The 22,813-nt window shown below is 37.5% G+C and overlaps 2 protein-coding genes across 2 annotated transcripts; one reads left to right on the plus strand and one right to left on the minus strand.

Moving 5' to 3' along the window:
* Positions 1-826: 826 nt before the first annotated feature.
* On the plus strand, positions 827-9,296 carry pcmtd2b (protein-L-isoaspartate (D-aspartate) O-methyltransferase domain containing 2b). The gene is made up of 6 exons (XM_079848639.1): positions 827-1,005; positions 2,544-2,902; positions 3,582-3,684; positions 3,761-3,932; positions 6,514-6,637; positions 7,074-9,296. The coding sequence occupies exons 2-6, from the start codon at positions 2,596-2,598 to the stop codon at positions 7,559-7,561; spliced, it is 1,194 nt and encodes a 397-aa protein (XP_079704765.1). The 5' UTR covers positions 827-1,005; positions 2,544-2,595; the 3' UTR covers positions 7,562-9,296.
* Positions 9,297-13,064: 3,768 nt separating this feature from the next.
* kif3b (kinesin family member 3B) lies at positions 13,065-22,314 on the minus strand. Its single transcript, XM_079848638.1, has 9 exons — positions 22,106-22,314; positions 19,020-20,544; positions 17,934-18,035; positions 17,488-17,610; positions 16,038-16,156; positions 14,704-14,820; positions 14,487-14,592; positions 14,112-14,329; positions 13,065-13,265 (listed from the first exon to the last, which is right to left on the minus strand). Exons 2-9 carry the CDS (start codon positions 20,448-20,450, stop codon positions 13,157-13,159), a joined length of 2,325 nt encoding a protein of 774 aa, XP_079704764.1. The 5' UTR covers positions 20,451-20,544; positions 22,106-22,314; the 3' UTR covers positions 13,065-13,156.
* Between the last annotated feature and the right edge of the window lie 499 nt (positions 22,315-22,813).

The following is a 22,813-nucleotide window of genomic DNA, read 5'->3' on the forward strand; positions in this document are numbered from 1 at the left end:
ACACTCGTTTTAGAAGTGGGATGAAATGATATTGATAATTATATTCTCTGACAGATATATGAAGGAAAGTGCTTTTAGGTGAACAGTGAATGAATCTACAGGTGCTTAGAAGTGCTTTATTTGTGCTAAAAATGAAAGAACCCCATTTTTGTTCATAAAAATTAGAAGGAAAAATCGCGAGAATTGTGTTTTGAGTGCATACTGACAATATTTTTTCAAATGATGGAGGATTTTGAACGCACGTTCAACTGTTTGTTCGTGCACGATGCACTTTTGGGTGAATGAATCGTTATCGTGGCATCCATTGAACGCGTTTCTTTTACTATTGTGTCCTACCTTCAGAAGAGTGTGAAGTAGCCTACTGTAAAGGAGCATTTCACTGGTCGATGTCTGTGTTGTTTGCAGTCTGAACTCGGAGCGGAGCGGTGAGTCATGTGACGAAATGACCACATAAACACCAAACGACAATCGACAGGAGTGTATCATGGTGAAACCTTATGACAGGCTAACATTTGTAAATTATAGCCTACCAGCTAACAATTTTTGGTTCCAGCACGTTCTGGGAAGGTTCGTTTTTTATTTAAATAAAGGAATTATTGATCAAAACATTTCTAATGTTACGAAAGATTTCTATTTTAAATAAAAGACTCTTCTTTTTACTGTATATTTTTCATCAAATAAATAAAGCTTTTGGTGAGCACAAGAGATTTCTATCATACTAAAAAAAACACCACTCTTTGTTCTTAGTTCTTCTGTTTTGTCACCATATTTAATCTGAACGTTTTTGGTGAAAAGATTCGAGTCACTGAGATCTCCACGAATGCATGACGTCGTCGTGCGTGTGACGTCAGCGCGTCAGCTGGTTTCTGTTTACATCGCATCAATTTTTTCGCAGTCAAGTTAGGCGTTATTGTGGCCGGATCCAAATACATGACAAACGCGTTAATGTAATCGATGGACATTGTTGGTTTGTACGAGACAACCGCTGAGGTCCGTAATCACACGGTAAGATGTAGACCGCGCGTCGAGAATGACTGAGTGCCAGTTGTGGCCGCGGAGACTCTTTTGTTTATGTCGGTGTCTGTGCATTTCGTGCACAGACAGACTGCAGTTAACTGATGTTAAAAAGCATAATACAGACGTGACCTACATATGATGGTTACTGAATTATAACAGTAGATTTTGCTCGAATCCGTGTACAAGTTTCTCGCTGCTTTGTGCTTTATAGATAGGTGTAGTTTCCAGCGTCGTGTAACAGCGCGATCTGTTTGTTACTGTTTTGCTTAATATGATGTTCGGTTCTGAGTGTCACATGGCTGTTAGTTATAAATAGTTGACGGCTGCCATCACGACCTCAATAGTTCATCTGTTAGATTAAATGGTGGACTTTGACATAATGTACATTTTTTTGGGAGTTCGATTTTACAGCATCATTTAAATGTAACGTTATTTGCCTAACGTTAATAGAAGTGACCAGTCCACCATTTTCACATTCCTGATATTTCAGTCTGCCGTGTTTTGTTGTTACTTAAGTTGACCTGTAATAAGTCTAGTAGTTGACATGTTCTAGTATAATCTTGTTGAAATCTACTATCTATGCTGATTATTTTATAATTATTATGCATGCATACCTTTTGAGCTCATATTTCACCAGCATATCTCCACTTTCATTTATGTATTCATATAAATTAGGACCTAAATCTGGATTTTAAATACATGTGATGTGTCAGCTACCCATGTGCTTTTTGTCTGCTTGCCAAAACGACAAACAAACAATACTCTCTGCTCTAAATGGAGCCGCTGCCAATAGTTCGAGTCGGGACACAACATTGTGCCACTTTTCACTTGGCATTGTCTGACCTTTAAAAATAGAGTGCAAGAGAAGTAGTTGAAGGCGAGTTCGAGTCTTATTGCCAAGTTTGTTGACATGTCAGCTTAGCTCAGAAATCTGACATGCTGTGGCTCATTAAAGATTTAGCTGTCTTAATTATCATTCTTTGCTCTCTTCCAACCTGCTAGACAACAGGCTTTTGGAGATGTCATTTATGACTAAATAAATCATGCTCTTAAAACCGCTACAACAGTTTCATTATCATACATCATAATATGTGTGTGTTGTTCGATAAGGAGTGCTTGATGTTCGTTATTTGATAGACCAATCTATATCTGTTTGTTTATATATATTATAAAGCTCAATAAGAATGTTCTGCCATTTTAGTTCAACTTAAAGAGATATTTCACCCAAAAATGAAAATTGTTCCAAACCTGTAGGAGTTTCTTTCTTCTGTTGGAACACAAAAGAAGATATGTTGAAGAATGTTGGTAACCAGAGAGTTGACGGCACCCATTGACCTCCATTGTAGGAAAAAATATACTATGAGAGTCAATGGGTGCCGTCAACTCTCTGGTTACCAATATTCTTCAACATATCAAATTCATACAGGTTTGGAACAACTAAACTACCGTTTAGATAATCATTGATGTGAACGGGCCTTTATTCTAGTTTTAATCTCAAAGTTGAGCTGTTTTGCTTCTCTCTACAGACAGTGATAGGCACACCTCAGGACTGTGTTTAGAAGCTCTTCTGTTTTCATCATGGGTGGAGCTGTGAGTGCGGGTGAGGACAACGACGAGCTGATTGACAACCTTAAAGAGGCTCACTACATCCGCTCAGATCTGGTCGAAAAGGCCTTCAGAGCCATTGACAGAGCAGACTATTACCTGGAGGACTATCGTGACAGTGCTTATAAAGACCTTGCCTGGAGGCATGGGAACCTCCATCTGTCTGCTCCATGTATCTACTCGGAGGTGATGGAGGCCTTGGACCTGCTGCCTGGCCTGTCTTTTCTCAACCTGGGCAGTGGGACTGGTTATCTCAGTACAATGGTGGGCCTTATACTGGGTGAGTAATAAATTATAAATTGTTATTTTTGTCTTGTTTTCCAGTAAAAAGATCTAAACATGCTAAACAAAATGCATTTAGTTGATAAGCAAAATTGTGTAGCATAGTATATATTATTGTACAAGAATATAAACTACCGTCTGTATGAATTTAAATGTTTTTAAAAAAAGAATCTCTTATGCTCACCAAGGCTGCATTTATTTGATCGAAAAAATAGTTAAAACAGTAATATTATTACAATTTAAAATAGCCATTTTGTATTGTAATATATTTTAAAAAGTAATTTATTCTTCTGATGTCAAAGCTGATCTTTTAGCGTAATTACTCCAGTCTTCAGTGTCACATGATTAATATGCTGATTTGCTGCTCAAGAAATATTTCTTATAATTATCCATGTTGAAAACAGTTGTGCAGCTTCATATTTTTGTGGAGACCGTGATACACTTTTTTCAGGATTATTTGATGAATAGAAAGTCCAAAAGAACAGCATTTATTTGAAATAGAAATCTTATGTAACATTATAGATGCCTTTACTGTCTCTTTTGATCAATTGTATGTCCTGCTGAATAAAAGTATTAATTTCTTGTTGTAAGCCTAAACCTGCATTAGACTTTGTTAGATTTACGTAAAAAGGAATAGTTCACCAAACATTTATATTTAATAAAATTCTTGTCATCAGGTCCGTTCGGTGTGAATCACGGTGTGGAACTGCATGCGGATGTGGTTGAATATGCGTATCAGAAACTCGACTACTTTATCAAAACCAGCGACAGCTTTGACAAGTGAGTAATTTCCTGTGTAACAGCTTTGACTTGGTCTTTTAATTGTCCATGAATTGGTTGTGTTCAATGGCCGCAGGTTCGAGTTCTGTGAGCCGACCTATGTGGTGGGGAACTGTCTGGAGATCCCTCCGGAGAGTCGGCAGTATGACAGGGTGTACTGTGGTGCAGGAGTTCAGAAAGAGTACGAGAACTACATGAAGAACCTGCTAAAGGTTGGCGGGATCTTAGTGCTCCCCCTGGAGGAGAAGGTGAGTACATGTTTATTCATGCTGTTCTTGTTCCACAGCAGTTTTTAAAGGCCCTTTGAAACGTCTAGAAATGCTTTGAGTGTAGTTTTCTTTCTTCTGTTGACACACTTCCTGTTGCAATAGGAAGTAGGAGCAAGACATATACAATGGCTTTAGTCCAACTCTATAGACCTTATTCAGAGCAGCGCCGTGACAGCGAGGCTGTGAGAGATAGACTCACCGTGTTTTCAATGGCATCCACTTTAAAAAGCTCATAGATCACTTATAGTTTTTTTTGTCTACTAAATTTCTTGGAAAGATATATTTGAGCAGAACAATCTAAAAACATTAAATAACAGTATAACCCACCAGGGTCATCACTAGGCCCTAAATTTCCACCCAAAAATGCTTCGGCTCCTCCATGTATTTAGCAGGTTATTTAGTGTCAAAAGCAGAGGACAACGTGTGTGTGCATTCGTTGATAGATTGTTATGACATCTACATCTGTGTAGCTCTTTTTCATAAATGCAGTTTACATAATATGATGCAAGAGCAATAAACTACAAGATGGTTTTCAATCCACTGTAAAATCTGGGCTTATTTATTTATTTTAAAGGTATAGCGGAGGATTTTCCCGAATTTTAGAAAAGAACCGCCCTCTCCACTTTTTGAAAAAATGCACATGCGCAACACTCTACCTGCTCCCGAGAGGGAACGCCTATTAAACGTGTGCACGAGAGAGCATGCACGAGCTAATCATAGCTTACATTAACTTTTACTAGCAGTGATTATAAATGGATTTTTTCAAATAGCATGCCAAACTTTACCTGTCAAGTAGAAACTTCGCGACTGAGGCATCAGTGGGAAGCCCAACCTGTGTTTTGAGCGCACGCCATCGTGTGAATCGTGTGCACGAGCACGTACGACGGACTTACGTAAACATATCACCAGAATGATTGACACTTAGGAGAACCAATAGTCTTGATGATCCACCCGGAAAAAGAAAATCCTCCGCTATACCTTTAAATGTTCCTTTCATGGCATGAGACTTTGTGACTTCTACTCTTGCTATACTTCATGCTTCAAAATACAATAAAATTGCTAAAAATGTGTCAAATAGTTGTAACTACATGTCATTTTTCTGTTAAAACTGTTTTTGTTTTCCACCAGGTGACAGAAATCCTCCACTAACGCATTGCACATTTTCCATGTTATCTCCATGAAGGAAAATATCGTTTGTCTATATTCTCAATGAATATTAGCTGGTTATTTAAACTGATTAGAAAATAGAAATTAAAACAATATTGGATTCACTTGACAGGTAGTGCAGAACCTACTGTATTGTTCATGCCTACCCTAGTATACAAACAATATATTAAATGATTTTTTTTAATCATGAATGTTGAAATCCTAGAATCGCCCCTGAAGAGATGTTTTTCTATCCCTCACAGCGTCGCTTTCATTCCCCTTAAAAATCTAATATATGGTGCTGCTGTCAATAAGGTCTATTGGGAAATATTAAGATAAAACCATGTGTGTAAGATGAGCGTTTAATATAAGGGGTGGAAGAAAACAAATGGATTATCGGATGCATCGCGATTCTTTCTTCAACGACTCTGGATCAGTTTTTGCGTGATGTTAGTGTGTGCTGTGCTCTCTAGATTCTAGGGAAAAAACCCGTATTCTGTTTGCTTCCACACGTAAAAAAAATACAAACACTCGACTCGAACTATCCAAAAAATGATCTTCCATAAAGTTCGAAAAGGTTGAAGTAAATTACCAGGGCAATCTCTGGCTTCATTGCACAGACGTTGTGAGAAACGCGCGCTTTCTTTGCTTGAATTCGCGTACAACGTTCAGTCTCGCTCGCTGGCATTTCAATGTTCTACTTTCCAAATGCTCTACAAAGGCATCACTTATGCCGTTTGGAATGCAGTAAGTAGCCCCATATATTCAATACACGAAACATGCTTCTTCACTCACGGATCTTGACTGGAAAATGTTCAGATACTATAAGCACCCTTTGTTTATTGCTTGTAATATGTTTCTTTGTTTCTCTTTATTTACTATTTGCTTGCATGTTTAGTTAGTTGAAAATTCTTAACATACAATTATTTAAATGCATTTGAATTATTTTAAAAAGTACTTAAGTACATAAGTAATTAGATAAAGAATGTAAAAATAAATGTAAGATTTTAAAGTCGGTAAACTAATTAATAAGAAAAAAATGTAGCTCAAGAATCGTTTTGGAATCGGATCGTGACTCCCAGAATTGGAATCGGATCGTCCCATTTTCTTGTGAGTAAATTTTACGTGTATATATTTTATAAAAACTGGCATATACATGACTTCAATGCTAAAAGACATAAAAAAATAAACTTTAAAAAGCCACAAAATTTATACTTTAATTTCATGGGGTCCTAAAGAGGGAGGGCATAGCTAAATAAAATTGATAAAATAGCATTTTTTACATAAATATATTTGCATTTTACTCACACAAAATCGATGTATACACACATGTAATTAGTATTCACATGGGATGATGTAATTAGTGTAGTAATTACTGACTTGAGGGCTTATTATCTAAGAAACTCTTTTGCAGTTGACCAAGATCACTCGCACAGGTCAGAGCTCCTGGGAGACCAAGAAGATCATCGCTGTGACCTTTGCCCCGCTCGTCCAGCCCAAACAGAATGTCAATGGCAGACCTAAGAGTGTTCCTTTACGTGAGTACACTGAGGAATCAGTCCAATACAAATGAACAAGGACACTAATCACAAATGATTCCAATAAGTATGTTTATCGTTCTCTGAAAGTATTTGTATATGGTGTGTGTGTTTTTATATATATATATATATATATATATAGTAACTCAGTAACTCATCAAATTTATAATTAAGTAATCAATTACTAATAGATGAGACTTGGAGGCATGTTCACATCAAGAATGTTTGGCAAAAAAAATAAAAAATTCTGATTTTATATATATATATATATTAAACCAAATACACTGCAGTAGACTGATATAAAAGATAAATAAGAAAGTATATTAAACCAAATACACTGCAGTACACTGATATAAAAGATTAATAAGAAAGTATTATTTGATAGGGGAAAAAAAATAAAAATTTCTCTTCCTTCCAATGTTTTCCAAATTTCCAGCCATTTTTGAGGTGCGGACATTGCAGGACCTGTGCCGGATTGCTATCCGCCACACTCTCCGGCAGCCCATAGCTATGGGTGAAGGACGCACAAAGAGACGGGTGTCTTTCCCAGGGGCCCGAGCCATGCACCGCTACGGGCCCCGCTTCGAGAGGCGCCGCTTCTGTCGCCGCTTCTACCGCCAGTGCGTCAACTCCATGGTTCTCCACGACTCCATGATTCCCACAGCCATGGACGACTGCAACTACCCCGGAGGAGTTGAAGAGGAAGAAGAGGAAGTGGAGGAGGAAGAGGAAAGGGCTTGCCGCCGAATGAGAGAAGACCTACCCGAGGAGGACGAGGAGGAATCCTCCGGCACAGAAGAGGAGAAAAACAAAGGCGGCTGTGCTCGTGTGGAGCCTCCCGTTAATATTCTGAGGGAGAAGATCCTAAGACTCCCGTTACCTGAACCCCTGAAGATGTATCTGCTGTATTACAGGGAGAAATGAGACGTGCGGTGTAGCGCTAAGACGATTAGACGTGAAGAAAAGCCTTTCTCTTCTTCCTCCTCCTCTCAAACTGGATTAGCATGACAATTAAGTCCTCAATTAATGACATCACAATATCCATATCCCTGTGTGAAGAAAAGCTCCTTTATTTGGGATGTACAGAGATGGAACCGAAGGACTGAGCTCATTTCCTGAATAATCAATGTCGCCTGAGCTCACGCAGCTCTTTTGTTAATTCAGTATTCCCCTCGGTTGAGATGATCGAACACGTACGTGACCTACAACACATTGTCCCTGTGGGAATTGCTTGTTGCTGTGCGCTCTTTTAGAGTAGCATCACTTTGGGATGTGGTGTAGTTTGATAAGGTGAATTGAATATTTTTCTATAGCTTTAAGGTGCGGTCACATTTACTGTTGCTTGGCCAAATCCAGTCATTTCGCTTGTTCAAGTCGGTCACGTGAATCCGCTGCGTTGACCAAAAGAAAGCTACTTGGTATAAAAGTGACTTCTGCTTCATATGATCGGGAATTTCGTGCAAGTATAAAAGAGTTCTTCACGCAGATTTCGCTCGTGTTCAAGGTGGTCACGTGGATGACTAACAGAAGGCCGCTTGGTTTGAAAGTGGCTTCTGTGTGAGCTGTGCTTTAGGCATCTCTACTCTATTGACATTGGACATTATTTGCCAAGCGAAATTTCGTTAATGTGACCACACCTTTACACAAGTTGGCCCTCCACTGTTGAACTCTTTTCCTTGCCTTTACTGTGTTCTGCAAAATATTGAATAACGCCTGCATGTGTACTGCCGTAGTGCACCCACATTTTGTCAGTATTGGAGTGTGTGGTTATGTGCATTTGATTTCCATCGCTGGAAGCATTACATTTGACCTTGACCCATGCGCGTAACAAATCGTTTCTGCACCCAGTTACCAAGGAATAATCATCCGTCAGAATGATACACACAGTGATTTACGTTTTCATTGGGTCATACCGCAAGCTTTACCATTATATTGTAAAGATCGTGTGAAAATGAAGAGAATTTTTTTTAGTGAAATTCTATTTATTGGTAATTACCAAATTTAGTTTTCATCAGGTAAATAAAGCATTTGGATATTTTTCAGTGCTCAGAATCTTTGGCCCTACTCAGGAATACTTTAGGAAAACGTTTTATTTGATATATTTTTTAACTCAAAAAACAAAAAGACCAAAATGTTAGGACCTTTATATTTTTTGACCAAAAGTATTGAAAATGATCTTTGCTTTTTGTATATCACAGTGGTTGGATCTGGTGATATTATGGTCCCAGTTCTGATTTCTACACAATTCATCAGCGCAGGAGCTTTTCTCTTTAGTTCTCATTGATGATTGTGTGCTTGTAGGAAACAGAAACTTCAATAAAGTTTGAGTTTGCACACTGGAATGACACATTTCTGTTCATTTTATTGGTGTATTGTACTTGCAATATGTAATTGAAATTCCAAAACTTTTAAGTGTTTTTATTAAGTGTAAATATAACATCATTTTGAACTCGCGTTTATTGTAGATGTTGTTGATTTTGAAGATTGAGAATCCAGATTTTGGACATTTAGCTAAAAAGCTAATCACAAACCCTTTCACCTTCAGTGATCCTTATTCTTCAGCTCTAATAATACATGAAAGATGTAACATGCTACATTACTTGTATGCGCATATTAAACAATAAAAAAAATCAAGACTTGTTTTTGAATTTTCTCTCAAGGTTCATGTTTATTTGGGCAAGGGTAAAAATGATATTAAAAGAAAAAAAATTAAAGAAGTCATATTATGCTCTTTTACAAAGTCTTGATTTTGTTTTTGGAGTCTACTAGAACACGTTTTCATGCTTTAATGTTAAAAAAAAACATTATTTTTCTCATATTTCATTGTTGCAGCACCTCTCTACCCAGTCTGTCAGTAACGCTCCAGGGTGCGTTTCCCGAAAGCATGGTTAGCCAACTATGGTTGCAAGTTCCGTCGTTATCAGCATAGTTCAACGGGTCAGTGTTTCCCAAAATGATCATTCTAACGAACATTCGCAAACAAGTGGTTGGAACGACAGCTTTCGACCTGTGGTTAGAAGCATAGTTTGTTGTTTGCATTAATGTGGACTCAATAAATCATTATCTTGAGCAAAATAAGCAAGCTGACATTCATTACAATCTTTTATGTAGAATACATACAAATGTAATTTACGTCATTTAGTTTGTCAAGAGATTTAAAGGACCGTTTTTGAAGAGAGCGGATGTGCGAACGTGCTCTAGTATGTAAGAACAAGCCTATGATTGAATCTGGAAATAAAGCATAATAACTGAAAAAAATAGTCCTTAGATGCCATGTCCGTAATTTATAGCAAAGCATCTAGCATTATTCCGATCTCAAACAGATTCATTGAAAGTAGCATTACGCCACCACATGCGTGACATTATTAATCAACGTGGTTGAACTACCAATTTGCGACAATATGGTTTCGGCAAACAGTAGTGACTAGCTAGTTGATTTCTTCAAAGATGTATCGAACTATGGTAGTTAAGCAGTTACGTCGTACTGGAAACGCATCCCAGTTTAGTTCTGGTCTCTATGAAGCCCCTCCTCCCAGAAAGCACAATGTGCTTTGATTGGTCGGCTGGACCAGTGTGTTGTAATTGGTCAACCACTTTGAGAGTGTTTGGGAAATGTCACGCCCCTTTCCATAAACAAGCGATGTGTCCCAATTCAGAGGCTGCATCCTTCGAAGGCCGATTGTATCACCACGCCGCAACAAAGGCTGTCCCAATTTAAAGGCTCTTTCAAATGCGGCCTCGAAATGCGTCCTTCGTTTTCTGAGCAAAGAAGGATACAACAGATGGATCCCTCGCGGCCTTGCGTGCCCCAGAATTTATTGCAGGCTAATGACGACAAGATTTTTTTTAGACGACAAGAGAGAAACTGCCGGATTACACTTTTAAATGCAAGTATTGGCCTTCAACTTACTCGAATATATAATAATACAATATAAAAAAATGAAGCTGTTCAAATGTTGACATCTTACCAAGATGCAATTTTATATAGTTTATACTCTTTATTATGTATATAAATGGACCAAGGTGAACGTATTTAGACAGACTATGAACCCTGTTTTGTTTTTAGCCAGTTGAATAATGTTTGTACTGGACTTTTTCAAAAGTTGTACTGTCACTCATCAATGGCAGCCGTTACAGCCTCGACAAGAACAGTCCTCCGTAGGCTATACCATCCCATTTGACAATGCTCAGTCCAACTTTGTGGCCTTTGAAGTTCGAGTCCTTCGAAGGACGTAGCCTTTGAGTTGGGACAGCCTATTAATACAGCTCAACCAGGCCTCTCCCCTTTATTTTGCATATGCCTTGGCCAGGAATTATTTAAATGAGGAATATTGTGACGTGTTTGTTCCTTGAAGAAAACTTAGGTCTACAATCTAAGTGTTTTAGGGAATTCAGAAATAGTGCTTACTGATATAGAGAATAACTCTTTTGAGTGACACTGTTCTTTGTAACTTTGCAGACCTTTTTCATGCTCAAACAGCAACATTTCACACTAAAGATAATTGAAAAAAATTGAAGAAAAAAAGCAGCACAGCAGGTCCCATTTAAATATTTCAGGAGTTCTACTAAGGAAACAATCTCCATCTTTTGAAACAAAAATTCATCATTAAAAAAATGCTTCATATATTTTCAACTTAAGGAACTTGAATGATCAAAAACAAAAAATGTAATGATCTCGCTAAGAATTGGAAGGCCACGCTTCATTGCGCTGCCATAACCTGGAAGAGGACGAGGTCTACAACAGGAGGACGTTTGGGTGAAATGAAAAGTTCTGATTGATTATTTATTACTTATGGAAGTTAAACTGATTTTTGGTGGAATAAGAAATTTAAAATTAAATCTGAATAAAAGGGGATCAGCTCCTGCACAGTCAAACATATTAATCATCATTTAATTAAAAGATGGTAAAGAAGTTAAGGACATCAGCATTCTAAACAATGTGAACACATTAAACATATTTTTTCTGTGCGATTGTTTATCAGCACTGAACTCATGCATCACATGGAAGAAGGTGAAAGTGGAGTATTAGAATGCAGACATATAGTTTCATTTAGTCTATAATGCTTTAGATGTTCTTATGTCATACTATAACCTTAAAAATAATATAGACGTATGCAATAATACAGCCAGGATGGAGCAGACAGTAATATGAATTAGATTATGCATATTTAAATAAAGAAATACACACATTTCAATGAGAATACCAGCATCAGGATTTGCAGTACACATTCTGATAATCCAAAAACCGTTTACTATTGAATGATGTAATCTGCTTAACACAGAAGAATTTAGTGAATCACATGAAAATTATACTTAAATCTCATATGCAAAAATAAATTTGTACAGAACTTTAAATAATACAAAAATTCTAAAATAAACCATATAAATCTAAACAAAGGAAATAAGACCGTTAAAAACTATCTACAATTGCTTGAATATAAAACCAACGAGTATGCTAACAAGTTAGCCTTTTAAATGTCACTCCAAGACGCATTTATTATTTTTTTATTATTATTTTAATACAACTGCAATGATAATGCAGATTTATTTACTAACATCTCTCAATATACATAAACCGTATGCTATGAGAACCCTACAGTAGCAGCAGGCAATGGTATTACCTTCACTAGTTCAAGGAGGGGTAGTCAAGGTTTGACAGTTCAACAGACAGATATAAGACTTACTCATGTTTACAGATCTCCGTGTGTAACATTTAACCATTAAATACAAGCATGCCCAACACAACAGACTTATAGTGTAAATCAAAGCATTCAGGAAACATCCACTGGGGTTTTTGTGTGGATTACAGGTTCTTCAGGTCAAGGGACTCTCAGACCACCAGGAAACCTTCTTCTGTACTCAATGAGAATCTAAGGCACCTTGGAACCCTGATAATCTTAGTGGGATGAACTTCAAACTCCCCAACTCCTTTCCTTACTGGATACAACGACGACAGCCCGGCCCTTCCCCCAGCCAAAGAGACTCAAAGAGTCTTCGAGAAAGGCTTAGAGGTTGTTTTGGGTCTCGGCCAATCACGAAATGTCCTTATGCTCCCTCATACAGTGGCCCAAACCAGCCGAAATATCATCTTCGACTACTTTTTTGTGGGAAATGTGTTATTCCTACAATTGGAAAAAGTAGACACTCACACAAAAACATCCCCACAATGACGAATCTAACACGTATGGTCACAATGCCGAGACCATCTGCTGTCTCAATGACCTCACACATACACACATGTAACATTTTGTTCGAGTGCAAACTAAATCTGTGGAAGTTCATCTTGTGGTGAGCTTTAAGACTTTGAAGGTTGCCAAATGTAACTTTTTTTTTGTGTGCTATAAACATGATGTCAAAAGGACATCTAAAAACAAGGTGGTATGAAAGATTGGTTTAAATGCCACACCAGGAAGAGCTCGATGAGACGTTCCACCGTCTTTAATGCGACTGATTTTGCCTGGCATTTAAGAACATTGATGCCAAAGCTGGTTAGTTCATACGGAGCAGCGAAGGCCAGGGTCACTTAGGCACAAGGCCTCGAGATTGTGGGTAAAGAGGAGACCCTGAGCCGGACAAAGGGCTGTGAGCTGAAGTTGGAGTGCTCACCTTCTTGCCAGTTTTTGGGCGGCTGTGAGAGGATTATGGGGGAAAACGAAAAAGTATATTAAGGTAGGATAAACAAAGAGGTGAAAAATAAAAGGGAAGAGGTTGAAGGTAGGGCTGCACCATATTGGAAAAAAGTGACATTGCGATTTACTTTTACTTGTATGAAGAAATACAGGAATGCTCACCAGACATTCTAGAATGAGTGAAGTGATTCTGTTGGGGAGTGCAAAGTAAAAATTATTTTAAAAGCTAGAAAAAAAATTCTAATCCTTTAAAACTGAATGATTTTCTCTTTATTTTATTTCATTATCTTATTTCATTCCATTATTTCATTTAGTTTTTTCATTAATTTATTTTGTCATTTCATTATTTTATTTCATTATTTCATTTCAGAGTGTTCACACTTGGGTTTACTCTTTACCAGAACTAACACAAACCTCTTTCAGCAACCATAAAGTGGCCAGAGGGTAAAAAATAAAAATAAAGAACGAAATAAGCATAAGGTATATGCTCACAGTGCTGTTCTTGACCAATTCAGTATAAAACAATAATAATATTATTATTATTATTATTATAATAGTGATTTTTTTTAATAGTTATTATTAAATGATATATTAAACAAAATAAATATATTGTAACTGTTGTACTGTAAAATAAGTGAAACTCTGCACTTGTCGGTTGAAGCATTTATCATGGGTGCACACATGTGGATGAGCAGTCCCACTCTGGAGCCAGTGGCATATATTTATTTAATTAAACTGCAATCTGCGTGATTTGACAATTGCACTAAGCCATATTGCGTTATCGTATTTATTTATTGTTTTCTTCAATATATCGTGCAGCCCTAGTTGGAGGGATCATTTCTCACCCTGACTTTGGTTTCTTGGAAAACCCAGCAGCGGAAGCGCTGAGGCCTGGACTGGAGCCAAGGCTGGCACGGAGGCCAGAGGCGTCCACCTGGATCTCGTCCTCCTCTCTCAGAGCGTCCTCCAGAGCCGCAGCCACTTTAGGTGCTATCACCGGTCCCTCGTAGTCTTTTGTGGTCCGTGTGGGCAAATCCAACTCCAGCAGCAAGATATTCTCAGCCTGGAAGACGGGCGGGGAGAATATCAAAAGATGAAGGCAAAAGATCAACGATACGACGTGCGTTTGATTCTCCTGAGCTCATCTGTGTGAGGGAGTGTTGGAACTAAAGGCTTTGTGTAGTGCCATGTGGAGGATTATGGGAACAGTGTCAGCATACCTTGTATCTGACATCAGGCCGCATCAACATGGCCATACGGGCATGCTGACTCAGAGGCCGTCTGTAGCCGACTGCAGAAACAGGCCTTTTCATCATCTGCTGATCACTGAGAAAAACAAGAAACGTTACAGTGACGAAGCAAGGGATGATGGTGGTCATAAAATTACACTTTCCAAATCATTTCCAAGTTTCAAATTTCCAAAATCAGCCTACATACTTTTGAATGCGGGTGATGGGGGTCATTTTCCAGAGATCATCTTCCTCGTCAAAAGTGGCTCTAGTCACAATCTTGTTCTTCTCCTCCAGTGGGATGAAGTTCTCTATGATCAGATGTCTGGTGGGTACAACACAAATGTTAACAAGTCAATGACATGATGTTAAGGATATTTTCATTATTCAAAATGCCTTATACAATGACCTCTTCCATAACAACATGCTTTTAATTTGTGAATATATTTGGAGATTTATTTTATTTTTTCAGATTGATACAACTGTCCTCATAATGAAGAAAAAAGACCTTAAAGTATTAAACCTTGAAGTATTTTGGCATAATCTTATTTTTAAAAACAGTGAAGAAAATTTGTTAAAATATTAATATTTCAAAAGGTATAGGTTACACTTCATTTTAAGGTGTCCTATGTAGTAATATTAATTAACAACATGTACTTACAATAGGGTCAGGAATAGGGATTGATTTAGGGTTAGTTTCATGTAATTATGCATAATTTGCTGTTATTACTACAGTAACTATATGTTAAATAAGAACACTGAAAAATAAAGTGTATGACCATCAAGCAGGGAAAATAAACAGTAAGTTTTATGACAAAAAAAACACCTATAAGGATTCATGACTGTGATTATATATATTTTTTAATTATACTTTTACACTTTGAAAATTTTAAATAATGATTTAGATGTGTACATTCACATGTGGTGGAGTTAAGGAAAATGTTATTACTTTTACTTGATGGTTATACAGTATCACATGATATTTTTAAATTCATAAAATTAAAACTTTTCTTAAAAATGGTTTTTCAAAGCCATATCAAGAACTTCCATAATAGAGTAGATTTCTTTTCTCTCCTTTTCTTTATCTTGAACACTCAAGATATTTGCCATTAACCCCGAACTCATTCTGCCAACTGCACTCAAAAAGCAGCCTGTCAGGTAAATCTTCCCATAATGGATGCTCTACTTCAGAGATCGCTCCGTACACTAGAGTCAGAGTGTGTATTAAACTGTTGACATCTGTAATGTAGTCGTGCTGAGTCCAGATTTCCAAGAAGTCAGTCCAACACAACGACTTCATTAGGTCAGAACACTCTACACGCTATAGCAACAAAACCATTACATCTATGATTTCTTTATCGTCATGTTTGTGGTTTCTGATAAGATCTGAAAAGATTTTTTAAAAACACTAATAATTTAATTTATCAACACTGTTAAATGTAATCTTTAAACCTCAAAATGAATATTTTAGTACATCTTTAGTAATGTTGTGATGCCTAAATTCTGGTAATGCTGATGATGAGGGTTTCTGGGTTGACATACTTGAGTTTGAGTTCTCTGGTCAGCTCGTTCTGAGTCTGCTCCAGCTCCTGCCTGTATTTGACATGTTCATCCTGGGCGTCCTGAATCTCCGCCTTCACAGACTGGAGCTTGGAAAAGAGCTACATGAAGGAGACAGAAACAGACAAGACATTCAAGAATGTCTCTTTATAGGTATAGGTAAGGCATATGGATTATTCTATAAGTGCAGGTACATTTGGTGTCCAAAGTCATTGTATTTTTCTCCTTGTTATATTGGTCATATTTTTAAATATTTTAATAATTTGTTACTCATTGTCATGGGTCAAGATGTTACAGGCCATAACAATATAATATTTTCTGTAAAAGGCATCTTACATAGCTGAAAATCATGATTTCTTGTTGTCCGAATTAGTGTATTTTTCCATCATGTATCATTGTGTTGATCAAAATATATTATTCTACTTTTCAATTGGTAATATTTCATTTTATTTATAAAAGCCCTAAATAGTCATTTTCCTAATTCTACAACATAATTTGTTTTGTTTTTTTTGTTTTTTTAAATAACTTTTATCTTATAAAAATGTGTCTCCATAAATGTTGGGTCAATTCTGTTAACGTACCATACTTTACCTTTAAATTGGTGGAATTACCTCCCACAACTATTTAAGATACAGGAAATGATGTCACTTTCCCTCACTGATAAGATCTGAAGCACTGAAAGGTATGTGTGCTCTCTCTGAGAAAATAGTTTTATCTAAAAGTTATTTTGTAAAACCTCAAAATTGTAACCACAATATCAAAAGGAAAACAGAATGTATCACTGATCACACAGGAGGTTTAAAAATCATGATTTCATTAGTGCTATGTGCTCTTAGCATGCATGCTAGCAAGCTAAAAAGTTTAAAATTGTCAATGTGGTTACCATGGTAGAGTAACCATGTTGACAGTATGTAACAGAATTGACAGTAACAGAGTAGACAACCATTACTATGAAGAAATCTGTTTTTTTTCGTTAAAAATACAAAAAGGAAGAAACTGGAAAGAATTTCTGTTAGTGAACAGTTTTTTCCCTTAACTTCTTGAAATGCAAAATGTATCTCCAATTATAGAATCGCTCATATGCTCGGAACACTCGGGCAAAAGGAGGTCACATTCAGTCATGTATGGATGATTCTCAACCAGGAGGATGGAGATCTGCCATGAGAGCTGTCCTACTACTAATGACTGCAGAGAATACAGCTAGACTCTAAAAATACATCTGATCACATGCACAAGCAGCTTTTCTAATGCCATTGTAACTTTGACATGTCATTTGTACAGTTCCTATAAGCCATATAGTGTTTCCTGCACCACTATTTTAGCAGCAGCGCTAAACAGAGCAGAATAAACAAGAAATGTTCAATTGACAATGATTGTTACATACATACATATATATATATATATATATATATACATATATATGCTACAGTACCTTTTTCAGTTTCTTGGTCTTGATGTCAACTTCCTGCTGCAGTGAGCTGTACGTTTCTTTCAACTCCAGTGTATCTTCATCACGACACTCTATTTCCTGCTTCATCTCCCTTTCCCGCCTTTTCTGCTCACACACACACACATTATAAATGTTTAAACATCTTTGCACTTCACATGCCCAAGTAGAAGTGCTCATATAAAGTTAATAACATCACAACGGCAAGAAAATTACCATACACATCACATACACATTATCTAGCCAATCACCTTTTAGATGAAAATTGTTGTTGAACACAACGACAGGCTACATATCGCATCAGAATTTCTAAGTAAGTTTTGTAAATAAATTTTCACACACGATAACGAGACTAAAATATCCTGTCTCATCTTGAGGACTGAAACACAGTCCTCCTCAATCCCTATACGGTGTGTTATTGGAAACTGTACCTGTTCAGCTATCTCCTGTCTCTTCAGCTCCAGAATCCTCTGCTGCTCATTGGTGTGGTCCACAATGTTCTTCCCTCCCACCAGCAGCTTGCTCTCCATGGCCTGAGAACAATCAACTGGTTATCAGATAAGCAAGATGTATTTAAAACAATTGCTATTGAATCTTTCCTATATTTTATAAAAGCTGCGAGTTTGCAGCCGGAATTGAATGCGAGGAGGCAAAATAAATTAGTAGTAACATGAACACATGACTCTTATGAGCTGGTTCTTTTAATGAATCTGTCAAAAGACTCATGCAAGGGCTCAAAAATCCATTTAAGATTATGGATTTAAACACGTGTATAATTTTTCACGTTTAAAATTTGACACCTATAATTTTAAAAAATATATTTTAAAATAATTGTATTAATAATAATAATTAATTAATAATGATAATATTTTTACACTTTACATTATTTTTTTTGGGGGGGGGGGGGTCATCAAATGTTACGTTTATCACAAAGAAAAATTTGCAATAATTTCACAAGGTTTTAAAAAACAATACATAATCATTCAGAAGTTTGGGGTCATTAAGATTTTTTTTAAAGAAATTAATATTTTCATTTAGCAAGGACACATTAAGTTGATCAACAGTTACAATAAAGACATTTATAATATTGCACAAAAAGAAAATCTGTTTAAAATGAATGCTGTTTTGTTGAAATTTCTATTTATCAAAGAAAAAATGTATCATGGTTACCACAAAAAGATATTAAGCAGCACTTAAGCAGAACAATGTTTTCAACATTGATAATAATAAGAAATGATTCTTGAGTATCAAATCAGCATATTAGAATGATTGAATCATGTGACACTGAAGACTGGAGTAATGATTCTGAAAATTCAGCTATGACATTACAGGAATAAATTACATTTTAAAATACATTAAAATAGAAAACACTTATAATAATACTTTACAGTAAAAACAGTACAATTGTGTTGTTAGATCAAATAAATGCAGCCTTAATGAGCATAAGAGACTTCTTTCAAAAACATAAAAACTTTTAAACAGTAGTGTATTTCATCCCAAGGTTTGGACTGTCTAACCTTAACTTTGGCCGTCAGCATCTCGGAAGCTTCCTTCTCTCTGCGAAGATCGTCCATCTTCCTCTCCTTCTCTTTCAGCAGCCGCTGTTTGTCCTCTGCCACCAGGCTGTGGTCCTCCATGATGGCCCTCCTCTCCTTCTCCAGCTTCTCCTGTTGCTCACGCCAATAATCAGAGATGTTCTTATCCGCACCCATTTCTTCCTCTTCATCGTCATCATCCTCCTCCTCATCATCATCCTCCTCCCCATCCTCTAACTCCTCTCCTCCTTCTCCAACCCTCCTCCTCCTCCTTTTTCTCCTCTTCTTGCCAGACCTTTTCTCCAACTGTTCTTTCAAGCGGGCGATCTCCTCCTGAAACTCCCGGAGCAGGGCATCCTTGGGGTCTTCATTGACGCGGGGTTTGTTCTTGATGTTTTTGGCGCGGTTTGCATAGCGTAGCGTGGTCAGAGTCTCCTCTACATTGTAGGAAGCAGGTCCAATGTTGGCCACCATAACCGTTCTGGCATTTCCACCCAAGGAATCCTGCAGCAGTCTCGTAAGCTTAGAGTCACGGTACGGGATGTGGGTGCTTCTCCCGTCCACCAGCGCTGAGATGACGTTGCCCAAAGCTGACAAGGAGAGGTTGATTTTGGTGGCTTCTTTCAAACGCTCACCCTGTGCTCCAGTTTTGGTCTGTCGTTCACTTCCTGCCAGGTCAACGAGGTTGAGTTTCCCAACCCGAATGTGGTTCTCTCCATCAGGACCCAACTCACTGCACTCAACGGTGATGACGAAGATGGCGTGAGAGCGAGAGCTGTGCTCGTTCATGTTAGTTGAACCAACCGAGCGGTTCTGGTTCCCCACATTCATCACATGCTCAATCTCACGAACGCTTTTAGTGACGAACGAAGAGAGGTCTTTAACGTAGACGCCCGTATCAGGCCTCTCTTTGAGCTCCAATCGGTGCATCTGGTCCTTCGATAAGAGGTCCCTGATTTCTTCTTGATAAATCTCCAAGTATGAAGCCCTGACCAAGTACTGCTGGTTCTGAGAGCGGGAGATGTGCGTGAAAATGTGTTCAAAGGAGTTTGGAATGACACCCCTCCTGTCGGGGTCGTTTCGTACCCCTTCCATCGTGAAAGTCTTTCCGGTGCCCGTCTGGCCGTATGCAAAGATGGTCCCATTGAAGCCGAACAGTACAGAGTCCACCAATGGGCGGAAAGTCTCATCGTAGAGCTCCATCTGCTTTGAATTCCAGTCGTAAACGGAATCGAAGGTGAACACTTTGGGGTGCTCATGGGAGGATGCAGCTCGGGGGTTGCGCACGGCCACTTGCCCTAACTTCACATCCACAGAGACCACTCTATCGAAGTTGGCGACTCGCTCTTTCTCATTCATGGGGCGACAACGCACCACTACCTTAACGGATTCAGAGCTCTTGCTTTTGGACATTTTGTTGCCTTCTGGAGTGCTTTGGTATATCTGCTGGCTTCTCTTAATGAGTTTGTAGTTTATTTCACAGTGATGGTGCTGCCAGCATCAGAGCCTGCAAAATATGACGCAACTCAGTGAAATGACAGAAACATGTACAAAGCCAAGAGATAAATATGAATAAACTTGTTATGGTTACAGCAAACAAACACAGCAAATATTTTTCTAGTTAACTTAGGAGGCAAATCTGTAGCAACCATTTTTCACAAAATGGCAGAATGATGAGAACATATTTGGTAAGCTAACAAAAATTGAGTCAGCAATTTTAAATCAAGCTGACGTCATGTCAATGTCTTAAGTCAATTTAGAGTTTTCATGATTTTGACTTCATATCTAATTCCAAATTCAAATTAACAAAAACAAAAAGACTAGGACATTTCAATTTCAAGTTTTTTGTTTGTTTGTTTTATTGTTGTTTTTTGGACATGTACCATGTTTTTTGTTTTTTTGTTTTTTAAATCAGCATGAAAGTTGCGATAGTCTTTTCTTTCCTATTGTGACATATCCAAGTGAAATGGCTTCTCGAACAAGAAAAAATGTAGGGCAGGACTTTGATTTTGTCCATGGGAAACTGATTGGATGGCTGCAATATTCCATTAAATTAAGAATGGTCAAGAACTTTTGAGTAACCTACTATAAGTACCTCAATATCACAATCATTCAGTATTATGGTTGGCTGTATATCAAAATAGCATAATAACTGTAGCCATATTTGTAAAGGTTGAGTGGAATAGTTTGAGTTGAAGTTGACCTAGAATAATATCACAATGTGTATTAGCTGTAAGTTTTTGTAGCCAAATAAAGTACACAACTAGCCAAATAATAGAGCTGAGGCTAGTAAGTGACCTGCTCGATCATGATGAATCGGTTGCTAGAATATAACTTACTAACGTATATTTCTACAGACTTGTAAAGTCGTTTTTGCCACTCCTTAATGATATTTTCCTTACCAAACTTGCACTCAAATTTACAAGTAACATTAATATTACAATATTTAAAGCAGCCAATTTTAGCAACTTCACTGTAGCCAAACCAAGAGTAACGTTAAATAAAAACGATCTGTTTGTTTTCTTGCGAGAAATAATTACGGCGCAATAACGTTACATTTGTTCGTTAATACAATACAAGTGACGTTACAGCAGTCTTCAGTACATTATTCCCAAATTGGCATTTTTCCTACATTGCCCACAATTATAATTTATACGATGAAACACAATGCATTAACTACGATATTAGCTGTAGCATCAGTGCTAATTTACATAAGACCATCTGAATTTCATCTCAAATATCTGTAACGTTAAATCTGGTTTAGAATCTGTAAATCTCAGTCTCGGTTGTCATGAAATAGCGAGAGATAACGGCGACAAACAGACTAAAGAGTAAATACGAGAGACAAGAATTGTCTGTTTTGTTGAAAACATCATTGTTTCAAATGAAATTATGTTTTTTAATCATAGTTAAATCATATCATTTCGTTAATATTAGCGGTCAATGTGTATAAACGGGTCATTGAGGACGGAGCTCCTCAGAGACTCAAAACAAGCGGCCTGGCAACGGCAAACAAACCGTGTCATTTATACAGCAGCACACATATAGACATACATGATGTGACTCACCTCTCCCATCCCCAACTATTTAACCTGTGAATTACGCCAAAAATCGCCGTCGTCTTCATATCCGTCAGAAGCATAACGTTACACCTCTCAAATCTGCCAAGCGATTTAATATGCAAAATTACCCGTATCTCTCCTCACGAACTCCGTCAGCCATGTCTGACTGTGTGAGAGAGGGAGGGATAAAGGGAGAGGTGATCCCCCTGCAGGCCGGGATGGATCTAACGTTACTTCTGCTGGATCAATCCAGCCTATGGCAAGCCGTTTTAACTTTCATTCCGAGGATATGAATTCTTGATATCAACAATGACGTCATCACTAGCAGAAATACAATTTCTTTTTTAACTAGTGAAAATACAATTATCATTTTTTTACAGTGCAGTCGGCAGAGGTCAAAATTTTGGTTACCGATTAAAGCTCCTATGGTATCTCGGTTTGATCGATTTGAGCAACCATAAACGACGCAAAACATAGGCATTTTGAGTTTGTGATAGTGCTTCCTATGTAGAAAATCGCTTCCTGCCCTCCATCTGCATTTCACGCCACAGCAGTGATGTCGTGCAGACAAGCTACTTTAACATTTTTACTACTGGAAATGTAATTCCTGATATCAAAAAATTGCCATTGTTACTAGTAGAAATCTAATTCCTGGTTTCAAGAATTAGCTAGTTTTTTAACAAGAATTTTAACTAGTGAAAATGTAATTGTTGA

The sequence above is a fragment of the Squalius cephalus genome (assembly GCF_949319135.1).
Source record: "Squalius cephalus genome assembly, chromosome: 18".
NCBI classification, from domain to species: Eukaryota; Metazoa; Chordata; class Actinopteri; order Cypriniformes; family Leuciscidae; genus Squalius; species Squalius cephalus.